The 20,448-nt window shown below is 37.5% G+C and overlaps 3 protein-coding genes and 1 long non-coding RNA gene across 5 annotated transcripts in view; 1 reads left to right on the top strand and 3 right to left on the bottom strand.

The window, feature by feature from the left end:
- Positions 1 to 2,717: 2,717 nt before the first annotated feature.
- LOC106955963 (uncharacterized) lies at positions 2,718 to 14,582 on the top strand. Its single transcript, XR_001426688.1, has 3 exons — positions 2,718 to 2,751; positions 3,912 to 3,919; positions 14,518 to 14,582. It is a non-coding gene; the product is annotated as an uncharacterized LOC106955963 (long non-coding RNA).
- Positions 6,097 to 8,467, bottom strand: LOC106955958 (nuclear factor 7, brain-like). The gene has a single exon (XM_015046416.1). It carries the CDS (start codon positions 8,314 to 8,316, stop codon positions 6,889 to 6,891), a length of 1,428 nt encoding a protein of 475 aa, XP_014901902.1. The 5' UTR covers positions 8,317 to 8,467; the 3' UTR covers positions 6,097 to 6,888.
- LOC106955961 (nuclear factor 7, brain-like) overlaps positions 13,667 to 20,448 on the bottom strand; it is a 9,407-nt gene continuing 2,625 nt past the window's right edge. Inside the window, exon 2 of one of the 2 annotated variants that reach the window (XM_015046421.1) lies at positions 13,667 to 15,529. In XM_015046421.1, coding sequence (XP_014901907.1) covers positions 14,493 to 15,529 — 1,037 coding nt within the window. In that variant the 3' untranslated portion in view covers positions 13,667 to 14,492. Of the gene's footprint in view, positions 15,534 to 20,448 lie in introns of both variants that reach the window. The other variant, XM_015046420.1, reaches the window with a different exon arrangement.
- On the bottom strand, positions 17,670 to 19,911 carry LOC106955960 (nuclear factor 7, brain-like). Its single transcript, XM_015046419.1, has one exon. The coding sequence runs from the start codon at positions 19,759 to 19,761 to the stop codon at positions 18,337 to 18,339; it is 1,425 nt and encodes a 474-aa protein (XP_014901905.1). The 5' UTR covers positions 19,762 to 19,911; the 3' UTR covers positions 17,670 to 18,336.

Raw genomic sequence — 20,448 nt, 5'->3', positions numbered from 1 at the left:
CTTCAGCTCACTGACTGCTTCTTCTATAGGAACCACTTTGTGACTCTGGTGGAGAGAAAACTCACAGACAGGACACACAGCTCTCTGCTCGTCTTTACAGAACAGTTTAGTATCTTCTTGGTGTTCACTGCAGACCATCAGCTGCTTTTCTCCTTTTTTTGTCTCTGATGATCCGGATTTCTGTCTTCCAGTAAAAGAATCAGCCAGTTCCTTCAGTCCAAAATTTACAATCAGATTGTCCTTTGACAATCTTCTTTTACAGATGGGACAGTTCTTGTTTCCAGTTTGTTCCCAGAATTCCTCCAGGCAGCTTGAACAGAAGCTGTGGTTGCAGCTCAGAGACACAGGATCTCTGAAAGTCTCTGAACAAACATGGCAGCTCAGGAAACTTTCAAGTACTGCAATATTTTCTGCCATTTTCTACAGAAATCTCTCAGTCCCAGAACTCACCAAGTCAAAGTTTCTTCTTTCTCTTCAGATTATATCTTTGTGTTTCAAGTCAAATCTTCCACCCTGTAATGGCGTCTCAGCTCTGTTCCTCTATGTTAAAAATACTTTCATTTTCCTCTCAGTGACGTGTTTCCACTCTGACAGGTTATTGTGTAACACTTCCAGGTGAACTTTGTGCTTCTCATTTAGTGCAATAAAATTTCTTTGAACATTTAGTGAACAACTGCTTCATATTTTAAGAAGCAAACTTCTGATTTAATGCTTTAACTCAAAAAGAGAAGAAGCAATAAACAGAGACTTATTTTGCATTTAAGTCTTCTAGTGAATATTCAGCTGCTATGTTATTGATAATGTTTTCTATATACTTAAACAGTCATAACTATTTTTATTCACCAAAAGAGTAAATAAACTAAAAGATGACGACTCTTTAAAATGTGATAAAGTTCAATGCTTTATCAGAGGATGTTTGTTAGGTTCTGTGTTTTCTGTGTTAGTTTGAGGTTTTCTGTGTCCTGTTTTCCCCTGAGTCTCTGTGCCGTCCTGATTGTTCCCAGCTGTGTCTCATTTCTGTGATTACCCTCCCTGTGTATTTAGTCCCACCTGTTGTCTGTTCCTTGTTGGGTCCTTGTCTAATGTTGTCTGTCTGTCACTATTGTTCCTCGTTGCTCCTTGTATTTCTGGATTTTGTTATCCTGGATCATCATTAAACACCTTCTAAATGTCTGCCTGGGCCTATGAGGATCTCTCTCACCACAAACAATACCAAATCATGACAATGTTCTGGATTTCAGAGGAAAGTCATCATTGTTTTTGTTTTATTGTTATTGGTAAAACTTCCTTGGTCTTGCATCTGTCTGGTTGTCAATAAAGGTCTTACTGACTTGCATCAGTTCTGTTTATTGCAGTGAAGCTTTGAGTTTGCAATATCAGTGATGTGTTCAATAAACGTTGTCAAAATGATATTTATCTGCTGTGAGTATTTTCCTCCAGCAGATGGCGCTATGAGGACATTTTTCACAGCTGAACATTGCTGCTTCTGTCCTTGTGTTCAAACCAGAGAAATATTTTCCACAATTATTGTTCTGGCTGCAAAAAGAAAATATTCTAATTGCTTATGTCTGATAAACTCTTGAAAGTTACAGGTAAATTTCCAGTGAACTCGGGCTTCTGCCCATTGCCAGATAGTAAACCTACAGGATGAGAAATCTTACTGTTATCACTGAGAAATGACAGAAGGAAACAAATGAGGACAAGTAAACATTGGAGCAAAAACCATCTAACCACCAACTTCACCAGTTTATTATCTGGACTGGGTGATTGCCGTCTTCCTTCACCTCCTCATGTTTCTGTGTCTTGAGCCGCACCACAAAGAAAATCTTCCTTCAATGCATTGAATCATCTTTCAGTGTCTTATCCAGCCTCTGCTGTGATGTCTTCACATGCTGCACCCATGGCAGCCAGATGGATCATCTATGAGGCTGGTGATCAGAACTTTTCCATCTTCATCCTGAGAAAAATGTCTCAGTGTTAAGGAATGAGGATTATGGGGAGAGGAACCCCATCAGTATCTTGTTGGTTACAAATCATTACATTATGTTGGAGTGATGGAAACTGGCATTATGTCTTTGACCTATTCTGACTCTTCTTCTGTTTTGCATCCTAACTCATCTACATCCTCTCTCCTCCGCCTCTTCTTAATCTCTCTGGCTGTTAACCCCGTCCAAATATTTTTCTTTCCATTGTTAGAAATGTAACATTATGTTGTTTTCTGGATATATTCACTATATACTTTCCAGCTGATTTTTAATGAGATGCACCTTTGAGCTACTTTAAAAAAAATCTGGCTGATCTAGCTACATTGGAGTAACTCAGGATTCACTTGGGATCAATTTATCAGTTCAGGACAGATTCAGAAAAAAGTCTAATGGAAATGTACAGAAATATGCTTCACTTATGACAACTTGCTTAAGAATTTTGCATAAACTTGTGCTTAAATTTTGTTTAAGTTCAGAGAACTGGTACTTTGTTTAAGCTCATCATTTAATACATTCCATAAATCTACAACACACTGATATACAAAACATCTTGTCATTGTTTTTTAAAATTCCCTTTACCTCTAAAATTATAACCCCTCTCTCTGTCACAAAATAATTTTGAACATTGTGTGGAAGTTGATGGTTTAATACTTTAAACATAAATTGTATACAGTGTTAAATTGTACTAGGTCCCAGAATTTCATTGATCACAATAATTCAGTAAAATAAAAACAAAACTTTGAACTTTCTTTAAAAATAAATCTTAGTTTGACAGATTTTGAGATCAGAGGTTTTTGCATCACCTGCAGAACAAACACTAACACAAGGGAAGAGTTTCTCAGTGAAAGTGTCTCTGATCTGTCTCTCTGTGGACAACACCTGATTCTTGGAGTGTTGAATCACATCATCGTATGTTTCCTCCACTTGTTTGTGTTTGTTCCTCTTGTCCTGCAGAGACTTTAAGTCAGATTTCAGCTGCTCCTTCAGCTCACTGACTGCAGGACCCTCGTCAAGAGAAACGTCACTGACAGAACAATTATCTGTCTTCACATTTCCACAGAATATATACGGATCTTCTGGATGCTTACAGCAAATGTCTAATTTATCTGGTTTTTCCTGATCAGCCGATTCAGCTTGCTGTATTTTTTAAAAGGAGTCGGACAGATTCTTCAGTATAGCGCTCACTGGAAGTGTCTCTCTTGATGATCTTTTTTACAGATAGTTCTTGTTTCCAGTTTGTTCCACGATTTCTGCAGACAGCTAAGACAGAAGCTGTGGTTGCAGCTCAGAGACACAGGATCTCTGAAAGTCTCCAAACACACATGGCAGCTCAGGAAACTTTCAAGAAGAGCTCTCTCTGCCATTTTCTGTCAAAGTCTTTTTTCTTTAAAAAAGATTCTCAACAGCAAAAAAGTCCTTCATTACACTGTGTCAGATCTCTGCCAAAGGAGGAGAGTGGAGAAACTCTCCTCCTTTGGCAGAGATCTGACACAGTGTAATGAAGTTTCACAGCTCAGGAAGAGTTATTGAAGTTACTTTCTTTCTGCTTTTCCTGTTAATTGTTCTACCAGTCAGATGAGATGTTTATTTAGAGATATTCATTATAAACCTGTTCCTCAGCTCTATTCAGAAGAAAGAAGTTCAAATGAATCCCTTCACTAAATGGAAGCCACTGAAAAAAAAATAATTCAGACTCTAGTTGTATCAGATACCGTTATATACCATTAACTCTTCACTTCAATCAACATTATGAAAGCAGAAACAAATTTATCATTAGGGATGCAGCTGTGGTAATACTGAATACCTTAAAGGGGACCTATTATGCAAAATTCACATTTGCACATTTTTGTGCNCTGTAATGGCGTCTCAGCTCTGTTCCTCTATGTTAAAAATACTTTCACTTTCCTTTCAGTGACGTGTTTCCAGGCTGACAGGTCATTGTGTAACACTTCAAGGTGAACTTTGTGCTTCTCATTTAGTGCAATAAAATTTCTTTGAACATTTTGTAAACAACTGCTTCACATTTTAAGAAGCAAACTTCTGATTTTTATAAAAGTACATTCTAAATATATTTTAAATGTAATTCAATCACAAAATAGTACACTCAAAATATACTAATCATGCATGTTTAAAAAGCAATATACTTAAAGTATGCTAAGTATAATTTTAGTTGTTCCAAAAAAGTATGTGAAAGTACACTTAGTACGTTTTAAATTGTGATTTAATACAATTTAAATACTATTAAAATACACTAAGCACAAAATTATTTGTTCCAAAATGTCACACTTTAAGTTAACTAATCCTACTTTAACTTCCTTCTACTTATCTAGCAACCCTGAAAAGGAGCATCTAGTTTACTTATTTTTGAACATTATTAGCTTTTTATTCTTTTGCTTTTTCCTTTGGTTTGTTATTTTGTTTGTATTTCCTTTTAATTCCTGTAAAGCGCTTTCTATTGCCTTGTTGCTGAAACTGTGCTATTTGAATAAAATAACCTATACCTAAGCGAACTTGAAGTATTACTCATGATTAGTCTGACTTAAAGTATGATCAAGTATACTAATATTTAACATACTTAGTATATTTATTTTTCACCAGGGTAAATAAGCAATGCAATATATATATATATATATATTATGTTGTTTGCAACAGTCAAAAAGAAAAACGGATCTTCATCATATCATAAAGTACAGTAGGTAACATATATCCTGATTTGTTGTACAGCTGAGTGTTGATGAAACTGTTTTGCTGATGCAATTATAAAAACCTCAAGGAAAACTAAGAAACTCGGTAAATACACAATATTTGAAAAAAGATCTCTGTCGCCATCATGTGGTAAAATATTGTGAACTTCAAAAAAGTCAGCAAAGTCTGTGATGTAGATTTGAGTAAAAAAACTCAAAACTCTTTCAACTAAATTGCCCCAAAACTTTAATGAACTAAACTGGATAAAATCTAATGAACTACATCAACCAAATGTGCAGCTAAAATAAGGATATTTTATTATATTGTAACTAAACAAATAAACTTGTAGACATGCATAAATAAATACATGCATGTACAACTGCTACTAGTTTGCAAAAGGTATAAAATATATAGTTGGTTAAATATGAAGTTTAATAGTACAATTTTGAAATCAAGGTTTGATAGATGTGGCCAAACACCTGGGCAACCTGTCCTTCAGAGTCTGGGAGAAGATGAAGGACCAGGTGAAGTTCAGTCCCAAACAAAACTATATAATAAAAATTGCCCCAAAGTTTAATTCTGTTCTTGGGGGGTGGAGGGGTTTCTGCAAATTAATCTTAAGTAAAACTTTATACTTCACCTTTGAAAACCTAAAAATCGCAAAGTTCTTCACAATAAACTTAACCTAGCACAACAATCTAAGGCCCAACAATGATTAAAAAACTAATAAAAAGGAATTTTAGCAACAGATGTTTAAGTGTCTTTTAAAAGAGACCACAGACCAATATGTTATGTAGAAGTAACAGAAGTTTTTTGGTAACACTTTATTTGACAAGAGTGTGCATAAGACTGACATAACACCTGTAATGACCATGAAAGAGATTTCATCAATATTTATGAATGTTGTCATGAAGTGTCATTCAGTAAATAATGACACTTTTAATGCAAAGTTACATTAAAAGTGACAACTTTGCATTACTTGGTAAATAATGACACTTCATGACAACTGTTGTAAACATTCATAAAAACTCTTTCATCTTCATGACGGGTGTAATGTCAGTTTTATGCACATCCCATCAAATAAAGTGTTACTGGTTTTTCTAAAGCATTAATTAAATTGTATGTACATCTGGGTTTCAAAACTAACCACAGACCAAAGACAAGACTGCAAACATAAGTGTTTGAAACACAGAATACTGCATCAAGAACAAGAAAAGTCCCATTTTTACATTTATTTATTTCTACATTTTTACATTTATTTCTGCAGGTGTCTTTCTGTTTCTATTTCATTTTAATGATTAACTTTAAATTCAAATGTATGGAAGATCCACCCATCAATCCATCCATTTTCTATACACCCTTGTCCCTTACTGGGGTCAGGAGGGTTTGTATGATGGTATCTCAAAATAATGAGATTATTATAATGAGATTTTTTTTATTATTTTTTATTTTTTTTGACAGAGTGGAGGAAACGGGCTTCCACACTGAAGGGATAACAGCAATAAATAGACCTGATTTTACACAGTAAAATAGCAGTGTTAAAATCTTAGGTGTAGTGTTAAATAAGAATTGTGGTAGTTGTTTTAACACCACAAACCTTTAAAGTAACACTGCCAGTGTAACTTCTGACATATTGGCATAGTTAAATTCGAGTGTTAATTGGTTGATGTTGCTTAAGCCACACCTTCATATAACGGCTGCAGAGTACATGCTACTTTGTGTTTAAAGAGCCAACATTGCAAACTGCTGATTTAAAGCCTCCAAGATGATGTGGGGATGTTTTTTTAATTCCCTCGCACAAATTGTTCGTTACCTCGAAAAAGCTGTGCATGTTCATGAGGTTATGATTAGGAAAAAAAAGATTTACGTTCTTAATCCAACATAATTGCCGAAATGTATCCAAATAGGCTGCTTAGTGGTGCAGTTGGTCTGTTGCCTTGCAGCAAGAAGGTCCTGGGCTTAATTCCTCGCCTGGACATGGCATGATTGACACTACATTGGTGTAACTTTTAACAATATATTTTAACACCAACACCATTGTAATGTTAACGTGACACCAAGTATTGTTGAATATAAAACAATGTCTAGTGTTGCTTTAATAAATAAACTGATGTCAACCTTTTAACACTTTCACAAATTATTTTAACACCAGCTAGTTTGGACACATATAGACACTTTGTTGATACTATATCTATCTTTTAAAGAATATCCCTTAACATTAGACAGAAATGTTCCTGTGAGAGATTTTAATATCAGATGTTTTAGCATTTCCTGCCCTTCTAACACCAAAATAAGGGAAGAGTTTCTCAGTGAAAGTGTCTCTGTGAGTGTAGATGTGAGTCATGTCTTCAGAGTCATAAAAGGAAACCGTCCCCATGTCGTAGTCCAGCTGGACGTTAATCCTTCGGAGACTCTTCTTCACTGGGACAATCTCCCCGACAGTATTCGTGTATTTTCCATCACCATGCCATAAACTCCAGATCCCATATTTTGGTGAAGCACGTCTCTCACCCTTCCTCTCAGCTGACTCTTTAACTACACCCAGAGTCCAGTCTGGATGATCTCCCACCTCCACATCCCAGCTGTGTTTCCCTGACTTGAAGCCCTCAGAACCAAAAACAGTTCCAGTGTTGGTGTTTCTCTCTGGATTGTCAGGAAGCTGCTGCTTTGTTTCTCCACGTCTCACACTGGTCAGATCATCAGACAGATACAGACCATAGTAAGCAGTGTTTGGGTCCAGAATGACAGGACTGAACTTCACCTGGTCCTTCATCTTCTCCCAGACTCTGAAGGACAGGTTGCCCAGGTGTTTGGCCACATCTATCAGAGCTCCTGAGACCAGCTGTGGAACTGGCAGTGACCTCTGACCTCTGGCTCTGCTTTGAGTGGCTTCATAACTGCTGAGGAATGACATGTTGTCTTTCTGCAGCTCTTCTTCAACAGCAGAGATGCTGTCTGATAGAGAGGAGATCTGCTCCTCAATCCTCTTCATCTCTCCCATGATAGTCTTCCTCTTCTGCTCCTCTTCCTCCCTCAGAGCTGCCAGTCTGGACTCCTCTTCCTCTCTCAGGACCTGGTGGGGCTTGTTGAACTCTGCTCTGATCCGTCTCTCTGTGGACAACACCTGCTCCTTGGAGTGTTGAATCACATCATCGTATGTTTTCTCCACTTGTTTGTGTTTGTTCCTCTTGTCCTGCAGAGACTTTAAGTCAGATTTCAGCTGCTCCTTCAGCTCACTGACTGCTTCTTCTGTAGGAACCACTTTGTGACTCTGGTGGAGAGAAAACTCACAGACAGGACACACAGCTCTCTGCTCGTCTTTACAGAACAGCTTAGGGACTTCTTGGTGTTTACTGCAGACCATCAGCTGCTTTTCTCCCTTTTCTGTCTCTGATGATCCATATGTCTTCAGACTTCTGATAGCAAAAGAATCAGCAAGTTCCTGAAGAGCAAAATTCACTACTGGATTATCTTTAGAAGATCGTCTTTTACAGATGGGACAGTTCTTGTTTCCAGTTTGTTCCCAGAATTTCTGCAGGCAGCTTGAACAGAAGCTGTGGTTGCAGCTCAGAGACACAGGATCTCTGAAAGTCTCTGTACACACATGGCAGCTCACGTAACGATCAAAAAGAGCTCTCTCTGCCATTTTGTCAAAATATTTCAACAGTCAGACTCACCAAAAGTTTCAGCAGTTTCTTTGAAAGAATTTTCAGCAGAGATCTAATACCCAGCGTTTCACAGATGAGTTCAATAACGCCTGAAATTACTTTCCGTTTCTTTAGTCTGTAAGTCACGTGTTAAATGAAAAAAAATCTGGAATTGAGTTCATGTCCAGCAGGTGGTGCTGTAGGAACATCTTTCACAGCTAAACACGAAGCTACTTATTCTGAACTTGCAATAAAATAGAGGATATTTGTTAATTTAGTTTTCATGTAAAGTTAAACATGTCATTAATTTTTACTCTCCCACATTGTAATCTACTTTAATATTCCAAAATAAACATAAAATAAATTTAGGAGGAAAAACAACTGGTATTTGGCCTGAAAATAAATAATTTTAAATTAAGTCAATGTTTAATAAAAACATAGTTTCAACTGAACCATAATATCAAAAGCCTAATTAAAGATCCACATCCGAGTGGTTTTTAAGTATTTTATTCAACATTGTTCAGATGACGTTCATCAGTTATTGTAGTTATCTGTTTATCCTTCCTCAGATTAATAAGAATCTGTGATGTTCATATATAATGGGTATTTATCACAAAACAGTAGCAGAATATTTTGTATTAGTAATGTGAATATGAAGAGATGAACCAGTGAAACAGAAAATTACAAGAAAATATCCGAGAAAAAATGTCTGAAATTATTCTTCCAATAATTTTAATAAACGTAATATAACAAATCATTTTTATATTTTCTCACGTTTTCACTTACAGCTTTATTTAAATGTTGATCCATACTGATCTCATTTTACTTATTTGTTTATCTATTTCGACCAGGATAAATTCCAGTTTAGGATAAGAGATAGTTTTGAACTTTATTGAGCAGAACAACTTTCTGCAGGAAGTTTTTGATGATGAAAAGACCAGAACATGAAGTCAGTGGACCGAGTCTTTCAGTTTAATGTGAGAAACAAGAACAACTGATACTTGATGTTCTCACCTCACTTTTCTGAAAATTTGTTTCAGTGAAAATGTGGAAAATGTTGAGACTTCACATAGTCTTTGAGAAAGAGGCAGGTTCACTCTGTCATTTAAACAACCAATGATTAGATGAGCTCCTCTTAGTTTGAGCTCATCTAATCAGAACCTTCTAGTGGTTCTGTGGACCCAGTTCAGAACCTGAGGAGATCCAGAATGTGGAAAGCTCTGCTTCTATTTCAACATAGTTTAGATTCTGTGGAAAACTTATTTGGGTTGGGTTCTGTGGTCTCTGCATTTCCTTTCAGCCTCCATCAGAGGGAGTCCAGAAGCCGCCTCTATGTGTCGTTAATTTTTTTCTCCAAATCTTTATTGAAAGAACTAATCAAAACAAGACAGTTAATAATATATGTATCAATAACTGCCTAAATTAACACATTTAAATTTAAATATTCATTTACACCAATTAATGTTTCTATGAAATAAGAAATAAGTCAGGAGGTGCTTATTTCATTAAATAATGTGATATCAAGTGTTTCTATAGCTTTCCTGTAATTAAAGTCAGATACTCTTTTTGAAACACCAGAGAAAAGGAAGTAGTGACTAAGTTTAGATTTGTATGGTAATTTCCTAAGAATATTATTAGATCAATGATATAAATTTCTTTCTTTTTGCTTTTGAAGTCATGGTCTTCAACGGTGCAAGTCAAACTGAAATCAGAGTCGATCTTCCCTTTGACATATCAAGATTATTTTATCCCAGAAGGTTGCAGCAGAATGACAGCGCTACAACAGTTGTGTCAAGCTTAGACTCACACAGAGAACACTTAAACATATATCTTTCTCAAATTCCAATGATATAATTATGTTAGTTTAGAACCAAAATCTGAAATTAATTTTTAAATTTGGAATCGTTTAGATTGCTGTGATTGCTTTTCTTCGCTGGAAAAGAAACCCACATCATGATTCCTCGAGCTTCTAATGCAGTGATGATCAGGTTTAGAAAGATGACTGGATGTATTTTGAAGGTTTTTAACATGCCTTGCCATGGTACAAACTTGAATCTATTGTGTGGAGGCTGATGTAGTTTTTTTCTAAACATGCTGCTGTCTGGTCAGTATCTCTACTTCCAAAGGTCATTCTTTCTTATTCTTATATCTACATTCCTTCTTACATCTAGAGAGAGATGTCTAGAGTTGACAAAGAGCATCTGTAAATAGTAATTTTCATGTATCACCAAAGACTCTGAATTTGATTAAGGCCTGGACTTTGACTGGACCCCAATTTAATCTCTTAATAAAATGTATGTACCTGATTTTTACTCCCCTTCAGCATTATAACAAAGTTGTTGTTTTTTTACAACCAGTTCAGAAAAATCTTTTTTTGTACTCTGAAACCATTAAACATAAATAAATGTATTATGAAGCCTTGGCATAAATTCAAACTGGAAGACTCTCTGGCCTCACCTGCATCATCCAAACGGTGCGTCTCGCTCATCGCCATTGACCTATCAACGTCGGACCAAGCCACATAACGGCCAATCACCGACCAAGCTCCTGCTGATAAGGACCTCCATCCTTGGCATCTCCTGCTTTCCAGCTGCGCTCAACCCACCTCCACCCCTTCTCCACCTCCACTCTCCTGGCTCTTCAGGCACCCATCCTTCACCGACCTCCACCACCAGTGTATGGGCCCTAACTTATCTTCCACTGGAGATTTGGAGGTTTGGGTCCTCGCTGCATGGCAGCTCATGTTACCGTTCAGCGCAGTACCTACCGCTGCCACTAGGGGGCCCACAAGAGCAATTTATTATTTTTCTTTTTCTTTTTCTTTTTGCCCATATAAGAAAGATTTCTACATATACTGTCGTGATCTGTGTTTCTGTGTGTTTATTTTTGAGTTCTTCTGTGTTCAGTCCTGTTTTCCCTGTGTAGTCCTGTTCCCCGAGTCTCTGTCCTCCCTGTTGATTGCTCCCCAGGTGTGTCGTATCCCCCTGATTACCCTGTGTGTATTTAGCCCCACCTGTTGCCTGTGTTCGGTGTCAGATCCTCGTCATTTGTAACTGTTTCCCTGTGCCGTCGTGTCCCACCCTCGTCTCACGTCTGTGTCTGTTCCTGTGCTGCCAGTGATTTTCAGTTGTTTCTCCTGGTTTGTCATTAAATTCATCATTTTCACCTTCATCCTGGCTGCCTGCGTCTCATCTCACCTCACCAAACCCTGAACCATGACATATACATTATCGACAGTGATGGCATAGTTACTTTAAAAAAGTACCCTTAATCGGATTACTGATTACTCCTTGAAAAAGTAATGTATAGATTACTGATTATTTGATTTGGAAAGAGTTACAATAAAAGTAACTTTTTAGTTACTTTCAGCAGCTGTTGACAATAATGTTCTGCCACCTGTAAAAATTATATTGATCTTTGCCAATACTTAATTGCAAGTTATTTTATAATGGTAACATCAACAATGTATTTCCACTTACAAATTTGAACTTAAGGGGAGATTGTTTAATGGTTACAACAGTACAACAACAAAAAACTTAAGTAATTTGTGCGTGTGTTTTTGTCTTTCACTATTGTCTGGAAAACTCTAAATAGGATTTTAGAGTTCCCCCGCTAGCCCTCTGCCGCAGCCTCCAGGTTCTGTGTTACGGCCCTGTTAGCTGTCACAGCGCAGCGCACAGCGCTCCTCCTGCCGTTCAACAATTCAGATATCTACTGCACAGATTTGTGACACTTATCTTAATATTAATTACTATAACGGCTTTCAGTTGTGTAACTTTTACGGACACGTAATGAACGGGCACGTTCATTACGGACGTAATAAAACAGCGTTTATTGCGCTGTTCATATTCGTCTCGATGTTTGCAGTTTTCTGGAGCGCAACGCGGAGCTTGACGTCATTCACAGCAAATATATTAACTTGACATTAATAAGGACACAGCGGGATGGATCATCCGGGAAATGATGGACAGGGAGAGTCTGGCTAAAACTAACTGGATGCCAGACAAATTCTGGGGCTTATTATGAGTCTCTGCTTATTTCCAAGCCCAATAAGCAGCTTCACGTTCAAAAACGAGCCCAAAAGAGCGCAGCCAGCAACTCATTAAATTTGCAAGCGACTTTAGAAAAAAGGAGCTCAAAGCTGCTTATAATAATTGGGTTTGGCGAAATTCAAAATAGTTCTTGATTTTCCAGCAACAAAATGCGCATCTCCGCTTCCTCCATTGTTTACATTTCTGTCGCTGCTGATACCATCGCATAGAAATGACGCGGTCACTCCCCCAAGACACATAGAGGAAATAAAATTAAAACATAAAATAAAATAGTAACGCAAAGTGATTTCGATAAGTAACTGTAATCCGACTACTGGATTTGAAATAGCAATGCATTAAGTGATCCTACTCAGTAATATACTGACATCACTGATTATCAAATATATATTATTGTAAAATAAGCACAACTTTATAATGAAGTTGTGTATTTTTGGTAATATAATCACATAGAAATCATTACTAAAAATCAGTTCCACTTAAGGGGCCCTCTAGCGGCCCCGGGGCCCTAAGTGGCTGCTTAGTTTGCTTATGCCTTGGGCAGGCCCTGATTGCCGTCTTCCTTCACCTCCTCATGTTCCTGTGTCTTGAGCCGCATCACAACGAAAATCTTCCTTCAATGCATTGAATCATCTTTCAGTGTCTTATCCAGCCTCTGCTGTGATGTCTTCACATGCTGCACCCATGGCAGTCAGATGGATCATCTGTATATGAGGCTGGAGATCATAACTTTTCCATCTTCATCCTGACAAAAATTTCTCAGTGTGTTAAGGAAGGAGGATTATGGTAAGAGGAACTCCATCAGCATCTTGTTGGTTACAAATCATTACGTGATGATGTTGGAGTGATGGAAACTGGCATTATGTCTTTGACCTCTTCTGACTCTTCTTCTGTTTTGCCTCATCACTCCTCTACATCTTCACTCCTCTTCCTCCTCTTCTTTCTCTCTGCCTGGTGACCCCCTGAAAATGTTTCTCCTTCCGTTGTCATAAATGTAACATATTATTTTATGGCACTATACAACATGTAGTTAATTTTTCATGAGATGCACCTTTGAGCAATTAAAAAAAATCTGGTTGATCTAATTCTTACAACATTTACCTACATTGGAGAAACTCAAGATTTACCTGGGATCAATTTATCAGTTCAGGACAGATTCAGAAAAAAAGTATACCGTAAAATTATGACTGTAATTTGAAGATCAGTGAACTACAAATTTTTTCAACAGCCAAAGAAAAATAAACAAATGAATGTGTTTAAGAGATAAACTTTTAAAAGTAATCAAAAAAGATTGTTTTCAGCAGCAGTTTTTATTATGAAATATGTTTCACATTGAGGAATCTAAAACAAATCATCACATCAAGTCAAGTGGAATCAGTTTTCTAACACATTTCAGCCACAAGGCACAAAGTGAACGGCACCAGAGAGAAAAGAGAGGAAAGTGAATCTAAATATTTATTGTCAGTTTTTCTGCTAAAGTTAATAACAACAACTAAAAACAAGACTGACATTATAAACCAGTTTAGTATGTTATTTCTGAAATGTTTGTTCTGAAATTCTGTCAATATGTTAAGGCTTTTACTTTCTTAAGTTTTTATTATTTTAAACAGATTGCTTTTTATTGATATATGTTAAAAAGTGTTGATTAGGCTAAAGGGTGTCTCCCTAAGGAGTTAAATCTTATTGTTCAGGGCTACACTTTCAAATTAAGGACATAGCTGTGGTCCAACACTGAAACTGTAAACTACTTCTCTGTTCTATAACACATCATTTTGTATAGTTTTCTGTAATACATTTTCTTACTTATTCTAATACTATTTTCTTTTTTTTTGAGACGATCCCTCCCAAAAAAAAGAGTCCAGAGAAGAAATGTGAACAGTTAAAACAAACTGAAAAGATTCAGAAACAAAGAATCTTTGTTTAAATTAATTAATCTGATGACGGTGAAACGCTTGTTCCAGTTTGAACAACATTATCTAACAATGTTTTATGTTTTCTACTAAAGTGTGAAAAACTTGAAAAGGATTAAAGAAGTTAATAAAGAATTGAATAAGAAAGTTGGGATGATCGCAAATAGAAACATTGATTAAAGTAATTCAGGAAAATGAAACGCTTAACTTTTACCTTTAAGGAGAAATATCATTTTTGCAGATTTTGAGATCAGATGTTTTAGCATCACCGGCAGGACTAACAGTAAAATAAGGGAAGAGTTTCTCAGTGAAAGTGTCTCTGTGAGTGCAGATGAGAGTCATGTCTTCAGGGTTGTAGAAGGACACGTCCCCCATGTCATAGTCCAGCTGGACTCTGATCCTCTGGAGACTCTTGTTCACTGGGAGAGTCTTACCATCAACGTCATTGTATTCTCTATCATGATGCCATAAACACCAGATTCCATTTTCTGGTGAAACACGAAGCTCTCCCTTCCTGTCCACAGACTCTTTAACCAAACCGACACTCCAGTCAGGATGATCTCCCACCTCCACATCCCAGCTGTGTTTCCCTGAGCTGAAGCCCTCAGAACCAAAAACATTGTAGTGATTAGTGTTTCTCTCTGGATTATCAGGAAGCTGCTGCCATGTGTCTCCATGTTTCACACAGCTCAGATCATCAGACAGATGGATCCATCCATTTGCAGTGTTTGGGTCCAGAATGACGGGACTGAACTTCACCTGGTCCTTCATCTTCTCCCAGACTCTGAAGGACAGGTTGCCCAGGTGTTTGGCCACATCTATCAGAGCTCCTGAGACCAGCTGTGGATCTGGCAGTGACCTCTGACCTCTGGCTCTGCTCTGAGTGGCTTCATAACTGCTGAGGAACGACACGTTGTCTTTCTGCAGCTCTTCTTCAACAGCAGAGATGCTGTCTGACAGAGAGGAGATCTGCTCCTCAATCCTCTTCATCTCTCCCATGATAGTCTTCCTCTTCTGCTCCTCTTCCTCCCTCAGAGCTGCCAGTCTGGACTCCTCTTCCTCTCTCAGGAACTGGTGGAGCTTGTTGAACTCTGCTCTGATCTGTCTCTCTGTGGACAACACCTGCTCCTTGGAGTGTTGAATCACATCATCGTATGTTTTCTCCACTTGTTTGTGTTTGTTCCTCTTGTCCTGCAGAGACTTTAAGTCAGATTTCAGCTGCTCCTTCAGCTCACTGACTGCTTCTTCTATAGGAACCACTTGGTGACTCTGCTGCTTTTCTCCTTTTTCTGTCTCTGATGATCCAGGTTTCTGTCGTGCAGAATCAGCTAGTTCCTTTAAGATGGGATTTATCTGCAGGAAATTTATCTCCTTTGAACTTTGATCAAACGGTTCCTGCAGATTGAAGTTTATTGGAAAATCCTTGGAAGATCTTCTTTCACAGATGGGACAGTTCTTGTTTCCAGTTTGTTCCCAGCACTTCTGCAGGCAGCTTGAACAGAAGCTGTGGTTGCAGCTCAGAGACACAGGATCTCTGAAAATCTCTGAACAAAGATGGCACCTCAGGAAACTTTCAATATTTTCTGCCATTTTCTACAGAAATCTCTCAGTCCCAGAACTCACCAAGACAAAGTTTCTTGCTTTTCTTTCATTAAACGTTTGTGTTTCAAGTCAAATCTTCCACCCTGCAGTAGCGTGTCAGCTCTGTTCCTCTATGTTAAAAATACTTTCACTTTCCTTTCAGTGACGTGTTTCCAGTCTGGCAGGTCATTGTGTAACACTTCCAGGTGAACTTTGTGCTTTCATTTAGTGCAATAGTTTCTTTGAACATTTAGTGAACAACTGCTTCACATTTTAAGAAGCAAACTTCTGTTTTAATGCTTTAACTGAAGAAGAATAGAAACAATAAACACAGAACTTTTCATTTCAGTCTTCTAGTGAATATTCAGCTGAACACTCTTTAATGTTCTGTGATCACCTCAAAATGAATGTGCTTAATTTCCAGGAAGTCAATTCCTGGAATTGACTTCCATTTTTCACAGCTGAACGTTGCTGCAAACAGCTTTTCTCTTTTAAAAACGGACACAGAGTTCTGAGCAGCACAGGAACCAATCACTGACATGCATGAAGGGGCGGTGCCGGCCGGTTCTGCTAGGCTAATATGTGAGCTGTAAAACATGTTGCTGATAACATTTTCTATATACTAAAACAAAGTCATAACTTTTTTTTATTCACCAAAAGAATAAATAAACTAATATAGCGACACATTAAAACATGATAAAGCCCAATACTTCATCAGACGATGTTCTGGTTTTCAGAGGAAAGGCATCATTGTAGTTTTTGTTTTATTATTATTGGTAAGACTTCCTCAGTGTTACATCTGTCTGGTTGTCAATAAAGGTCTTATTGACTTGCATCAGTTTTGTTTATTGCAATTAAGCTTTGAGTTTGCAATATCAGTGATGTGTTCAATAAATGTCAAAATGATATTTATCTGCTGTGAGTATTTTCCTCCAGTAGATGGCGCTATGAGGACATTTTCACAGCTGAACGTTGCTGCTTCTGTCCTTGTGTTCAAACCAGAGAAATAATTTCTACTATTATTGTTCTGGCTGGAAACTAAATTGTTCTAATTTTGTTCATATGTCTGAATAAACTCTTGAAAGCTACAGCAAAAGTGCAGGTTTGAATTCAGGGTTCTGCCCATTTTAAAGGCTTGCCAGATAATAAACCTACAAGATCAGAATGTGTATTATCATCAATGAGTAATGACAGAGGAGAACGGTAAAGAACAAGAGAACACTGGAGATAAAATCCTCCAACTTCACTAATTTAGTATCTGGACTGGGTGATTGCTGTCTTCCTTTGCCTTGATTGTTTTGATTTAGCAGATTTATTGATTTTTCATGAGATGTACTTTTGAGCTGTTTAAACATCGGTTCTAATGCTCCCCACATTTACCTACTTTGAAGAAACTCAGGATTCACCTGGGATCAATTTATCAGTTCAGGACAGATTCAGAAAAAAAAGTCTAATGGAAATGTATAAAAATATGCTTCACCTATTGTGACAACTACATCAAGCATTTTGAATGAACTTTACTTGAATGTTGTCAATGTTGAGAAAATGTAACCGTATAATACATTTTGATCAACATGATATAACCAATTATAAAAGTAGAGAAAACAGACATATGTACATAATTACTTGCATTATGGACCAAAACATTTGCAACTTACTCCAAGTTGCAAGTTGCAAATAAAAAATGTTTTTTTTTATCTGCACAATAATTTAAAGAGTGAAAAAGTGGTTTTGAGAATTTCAATTCTGTTCTAAAAAAATGCACTAAAGCAACTGAGAAAAACTAACTAGATTAGAAAACAAACCATCATATCAAGTCAAATCAAGTTTATTTGTGTAATATATTTCAGCCACAAGGAAGTTCAAAGTGATTTGCATTATAAAAATGTAACATTAAAATATTATGAAGTCAGTCAGCAAACAGACTGACACAATGGACCCAGGTTATGGTGAGAGAAATAAAGATTTAATGAAAAATAAGCACAAAATCCAGGCAGCACAGGTGAGCAAAAGGTAGCAACTGGACAGGATAACACTGCTAACAGACAAGACAAGGAAATAAGAAACAGGGGTGAACTTAAATACACAGAGGGCAGTCAAGGGAATGAGACACAGCTGGGAGCAATCAAGGGGTAGACAGGACAACAGGGAGACTCAATTGACACAGAAAACCAAAATAAACACACAGAAAAAAAACAAATCCTTACAGATAATTGTACTTTGTTTAAACTCATCATTTAATCCATTCCATAAATCCACCACACACCGATATAAAAAACCTCTTATGACTGTTTTTTAGAATTTCCTTCTCCGCTTAAATTGTAACCCCTCTCTCTGTCACAAAACATTTTTGAACATTGTGTGGAAGTTGATGGTTCAATACTGTAACCATGAATTGTATAGTCCTGAATTTTACAAGGTCCCAGAATTCATTTAGATTAATTTGGTAAAAATAAAAACAAAAACAAAACTTTGCAGTTTATTTAAAAATAAATCTTAGTTGACAGATTTTGAGATCAGACGTTTTAGCATCACCTGCTGGGGAAACGTTAAAATAAGGGAAGAGTTTCTCAGTGAAAGTGTCTCTGTGAGTGTAGATGAGAGTCATGTCTTCAGAATCGTAGAAGGAAACTGTCCCCATGTCATAGTCCAACTGGACTCTGATCCTCTGGAGACTCTTCTTCAGTTTGAGAGTCTCACCAACTCCATTAGTGTATTTTCCATCATGATGCAGTAAACACCAGATTCCATTTTCTGGTGAAGCATGTCTCTCTCCCTTCCTGTCCACAGACTCTTTAGCCAAACCAGCAGTCCAGCGAGGATGATCTCCCACCTCCACATTCCAGCTGTGTTTCCCTGACTTGAAGCCCTCGGAACCAAAAACATTCCAGTATTTAGTGTTTCTCTCTGGATTATCAGGAAGCTGCTGCTCTGTGTCTCCATGTCTCAAACTGGTCAGATCATCAGACAGATGGATCCATCCATTTGCAGTGTTTGGGTCCAGAATGACGGGTCTGAACTTCACCTGGTCCTTCATCTTCTCCCAGACTCTGAAGGACAGGTTGCCCAGGTGTTTGGCCACATCTATCAGAGCTCCTGAGACCAGCTGTGGAACTGGCAGTGACCTCTGACCTCTGGCTCTGCTCTGAGTGGCTTCATAACTGCTGAGGAACAACTCGTTGTCTTTCTGCAGCTCTTCTTCAACAGCAGAGATGCTGTCTGACAGAGAGGAGATCTGCTCCTCAACCCTCTTCATCTCCCCCATGATAGTCTTCCTCTTCTGCTCCTCTTCCTCCCTCAGAGCTGCCAGTCTGGACTCCTCTTCCTCTCTCAGGACCTGGTGGGGCTTGTTGAACTCTGCTCTGATCCGTCTCTCTGTGGACAACACCTGCTTCTTGGAGTGTTGAATCACATCATCGTATGTTTTCTCCACTTGTTTGTGTTTGTTCCTCTTGTCCTGCAGAGACTTTAAGTCAGATTTCAGCTGCTCCTTCAGCTCACTGACTGCTTCTTCTATAGGAACCACTTTGTGACTCTGGTGGAGAGAAAACTCACAGACAGGACACACAGCTCTCTGCTCGTCTTTACAGAACCAATAAGGAACCTCTGAGTGTTTCTCACACACCACCTTCTCTTTCTTCTTCTCTCTTTCCATCTCAGTTGAGGCTCCTTTCTTTTTCTCACCAAACAAATCAGCGAGTTCTTTGAGGGAGAAGTTGATGGACGGATCCTCCTTTGACGTCCGTTTACAGATGGGACAGTTCTTGTTTCCAGTTTGTTCCCAGAATTTCTGCAGGCAGCTTGAACAGAAGCTGTGGTTGCAGCTCAGAGACACAGGATCTCTGAAAGTCTCTGAACAAACATGGCAGCTCAGGTAACTTTCAAAAAGAGCTCTCTCTGCCATTTTGTCAAAATATTTCAACAGTCAGACTCACCAAAAGTTTCAGCAGTTTCTTTGAAAGAATTTTCAGCAGAGATCTAATACCCAGCGTTTCACAGATGAGTTCAATAACGCCTGAAATTACTTTCCGTTTCTTTAGTCTGTAAGTCACGTGTTAAATGAAAAAAAATCTGGAATTGAGTTCATGTCCAGCAGGTGGTGCTGTAGAAACATCTTTCACAGCTAAACATGAAGCTACTTATTCTGAACTTGCAATAAAATAGAGGATATTTGTTAATTTAGTTTTCATGTAAAGTTAAACATGTCATTAATTTTTACTCTCCCACATTGTAATCTACTTTAATATTCCAAAATAAACATAAAATAAATTTAGGAGGAAAAACAACTGGTATTTTGCCTGAAAATAAATAATTTTAAATTAAGTCAATGTTTAATAAAAACATAGTTTCAACTGAACCATAATATCAAAAGCCTAATTAAAGATCCACATCCGAGTGGTTTTTAAGTATTTTATTCAACATTGTTCAGATGACGTTCATCAGTTATTGTAGTTATCTGTTTATCCTTCCTCAGATTAATAAGAATCTGTGATGTTCATATATAATGGGTATTTATCACAAAACAGTAGCAGAATATTTTGTATTAGTAATGTGAATATGAAGAGATGAACCAGTGAAACAGAAAATTACA

This window comes from Poecilia latipinna, unplaced genomic scaffold (assembly GCF_001443285.1).
Source record: "Poecilia latipinna isolate Pla-1442-1.1 unplaced genomic scaffold, P_latipinna-1.0 Scaffold779, whole genome shotgun sequence".
Lineage (NCBI taxonomy): Eukaryota > Metazoa > Chordata > Actinopteri > Cyprinodontiformes > Poeciliidae > Poecilia > Poecilia latipinna.
This window is presented reverse-complemented; position numbering and strand designations above follow the sequence as displayed.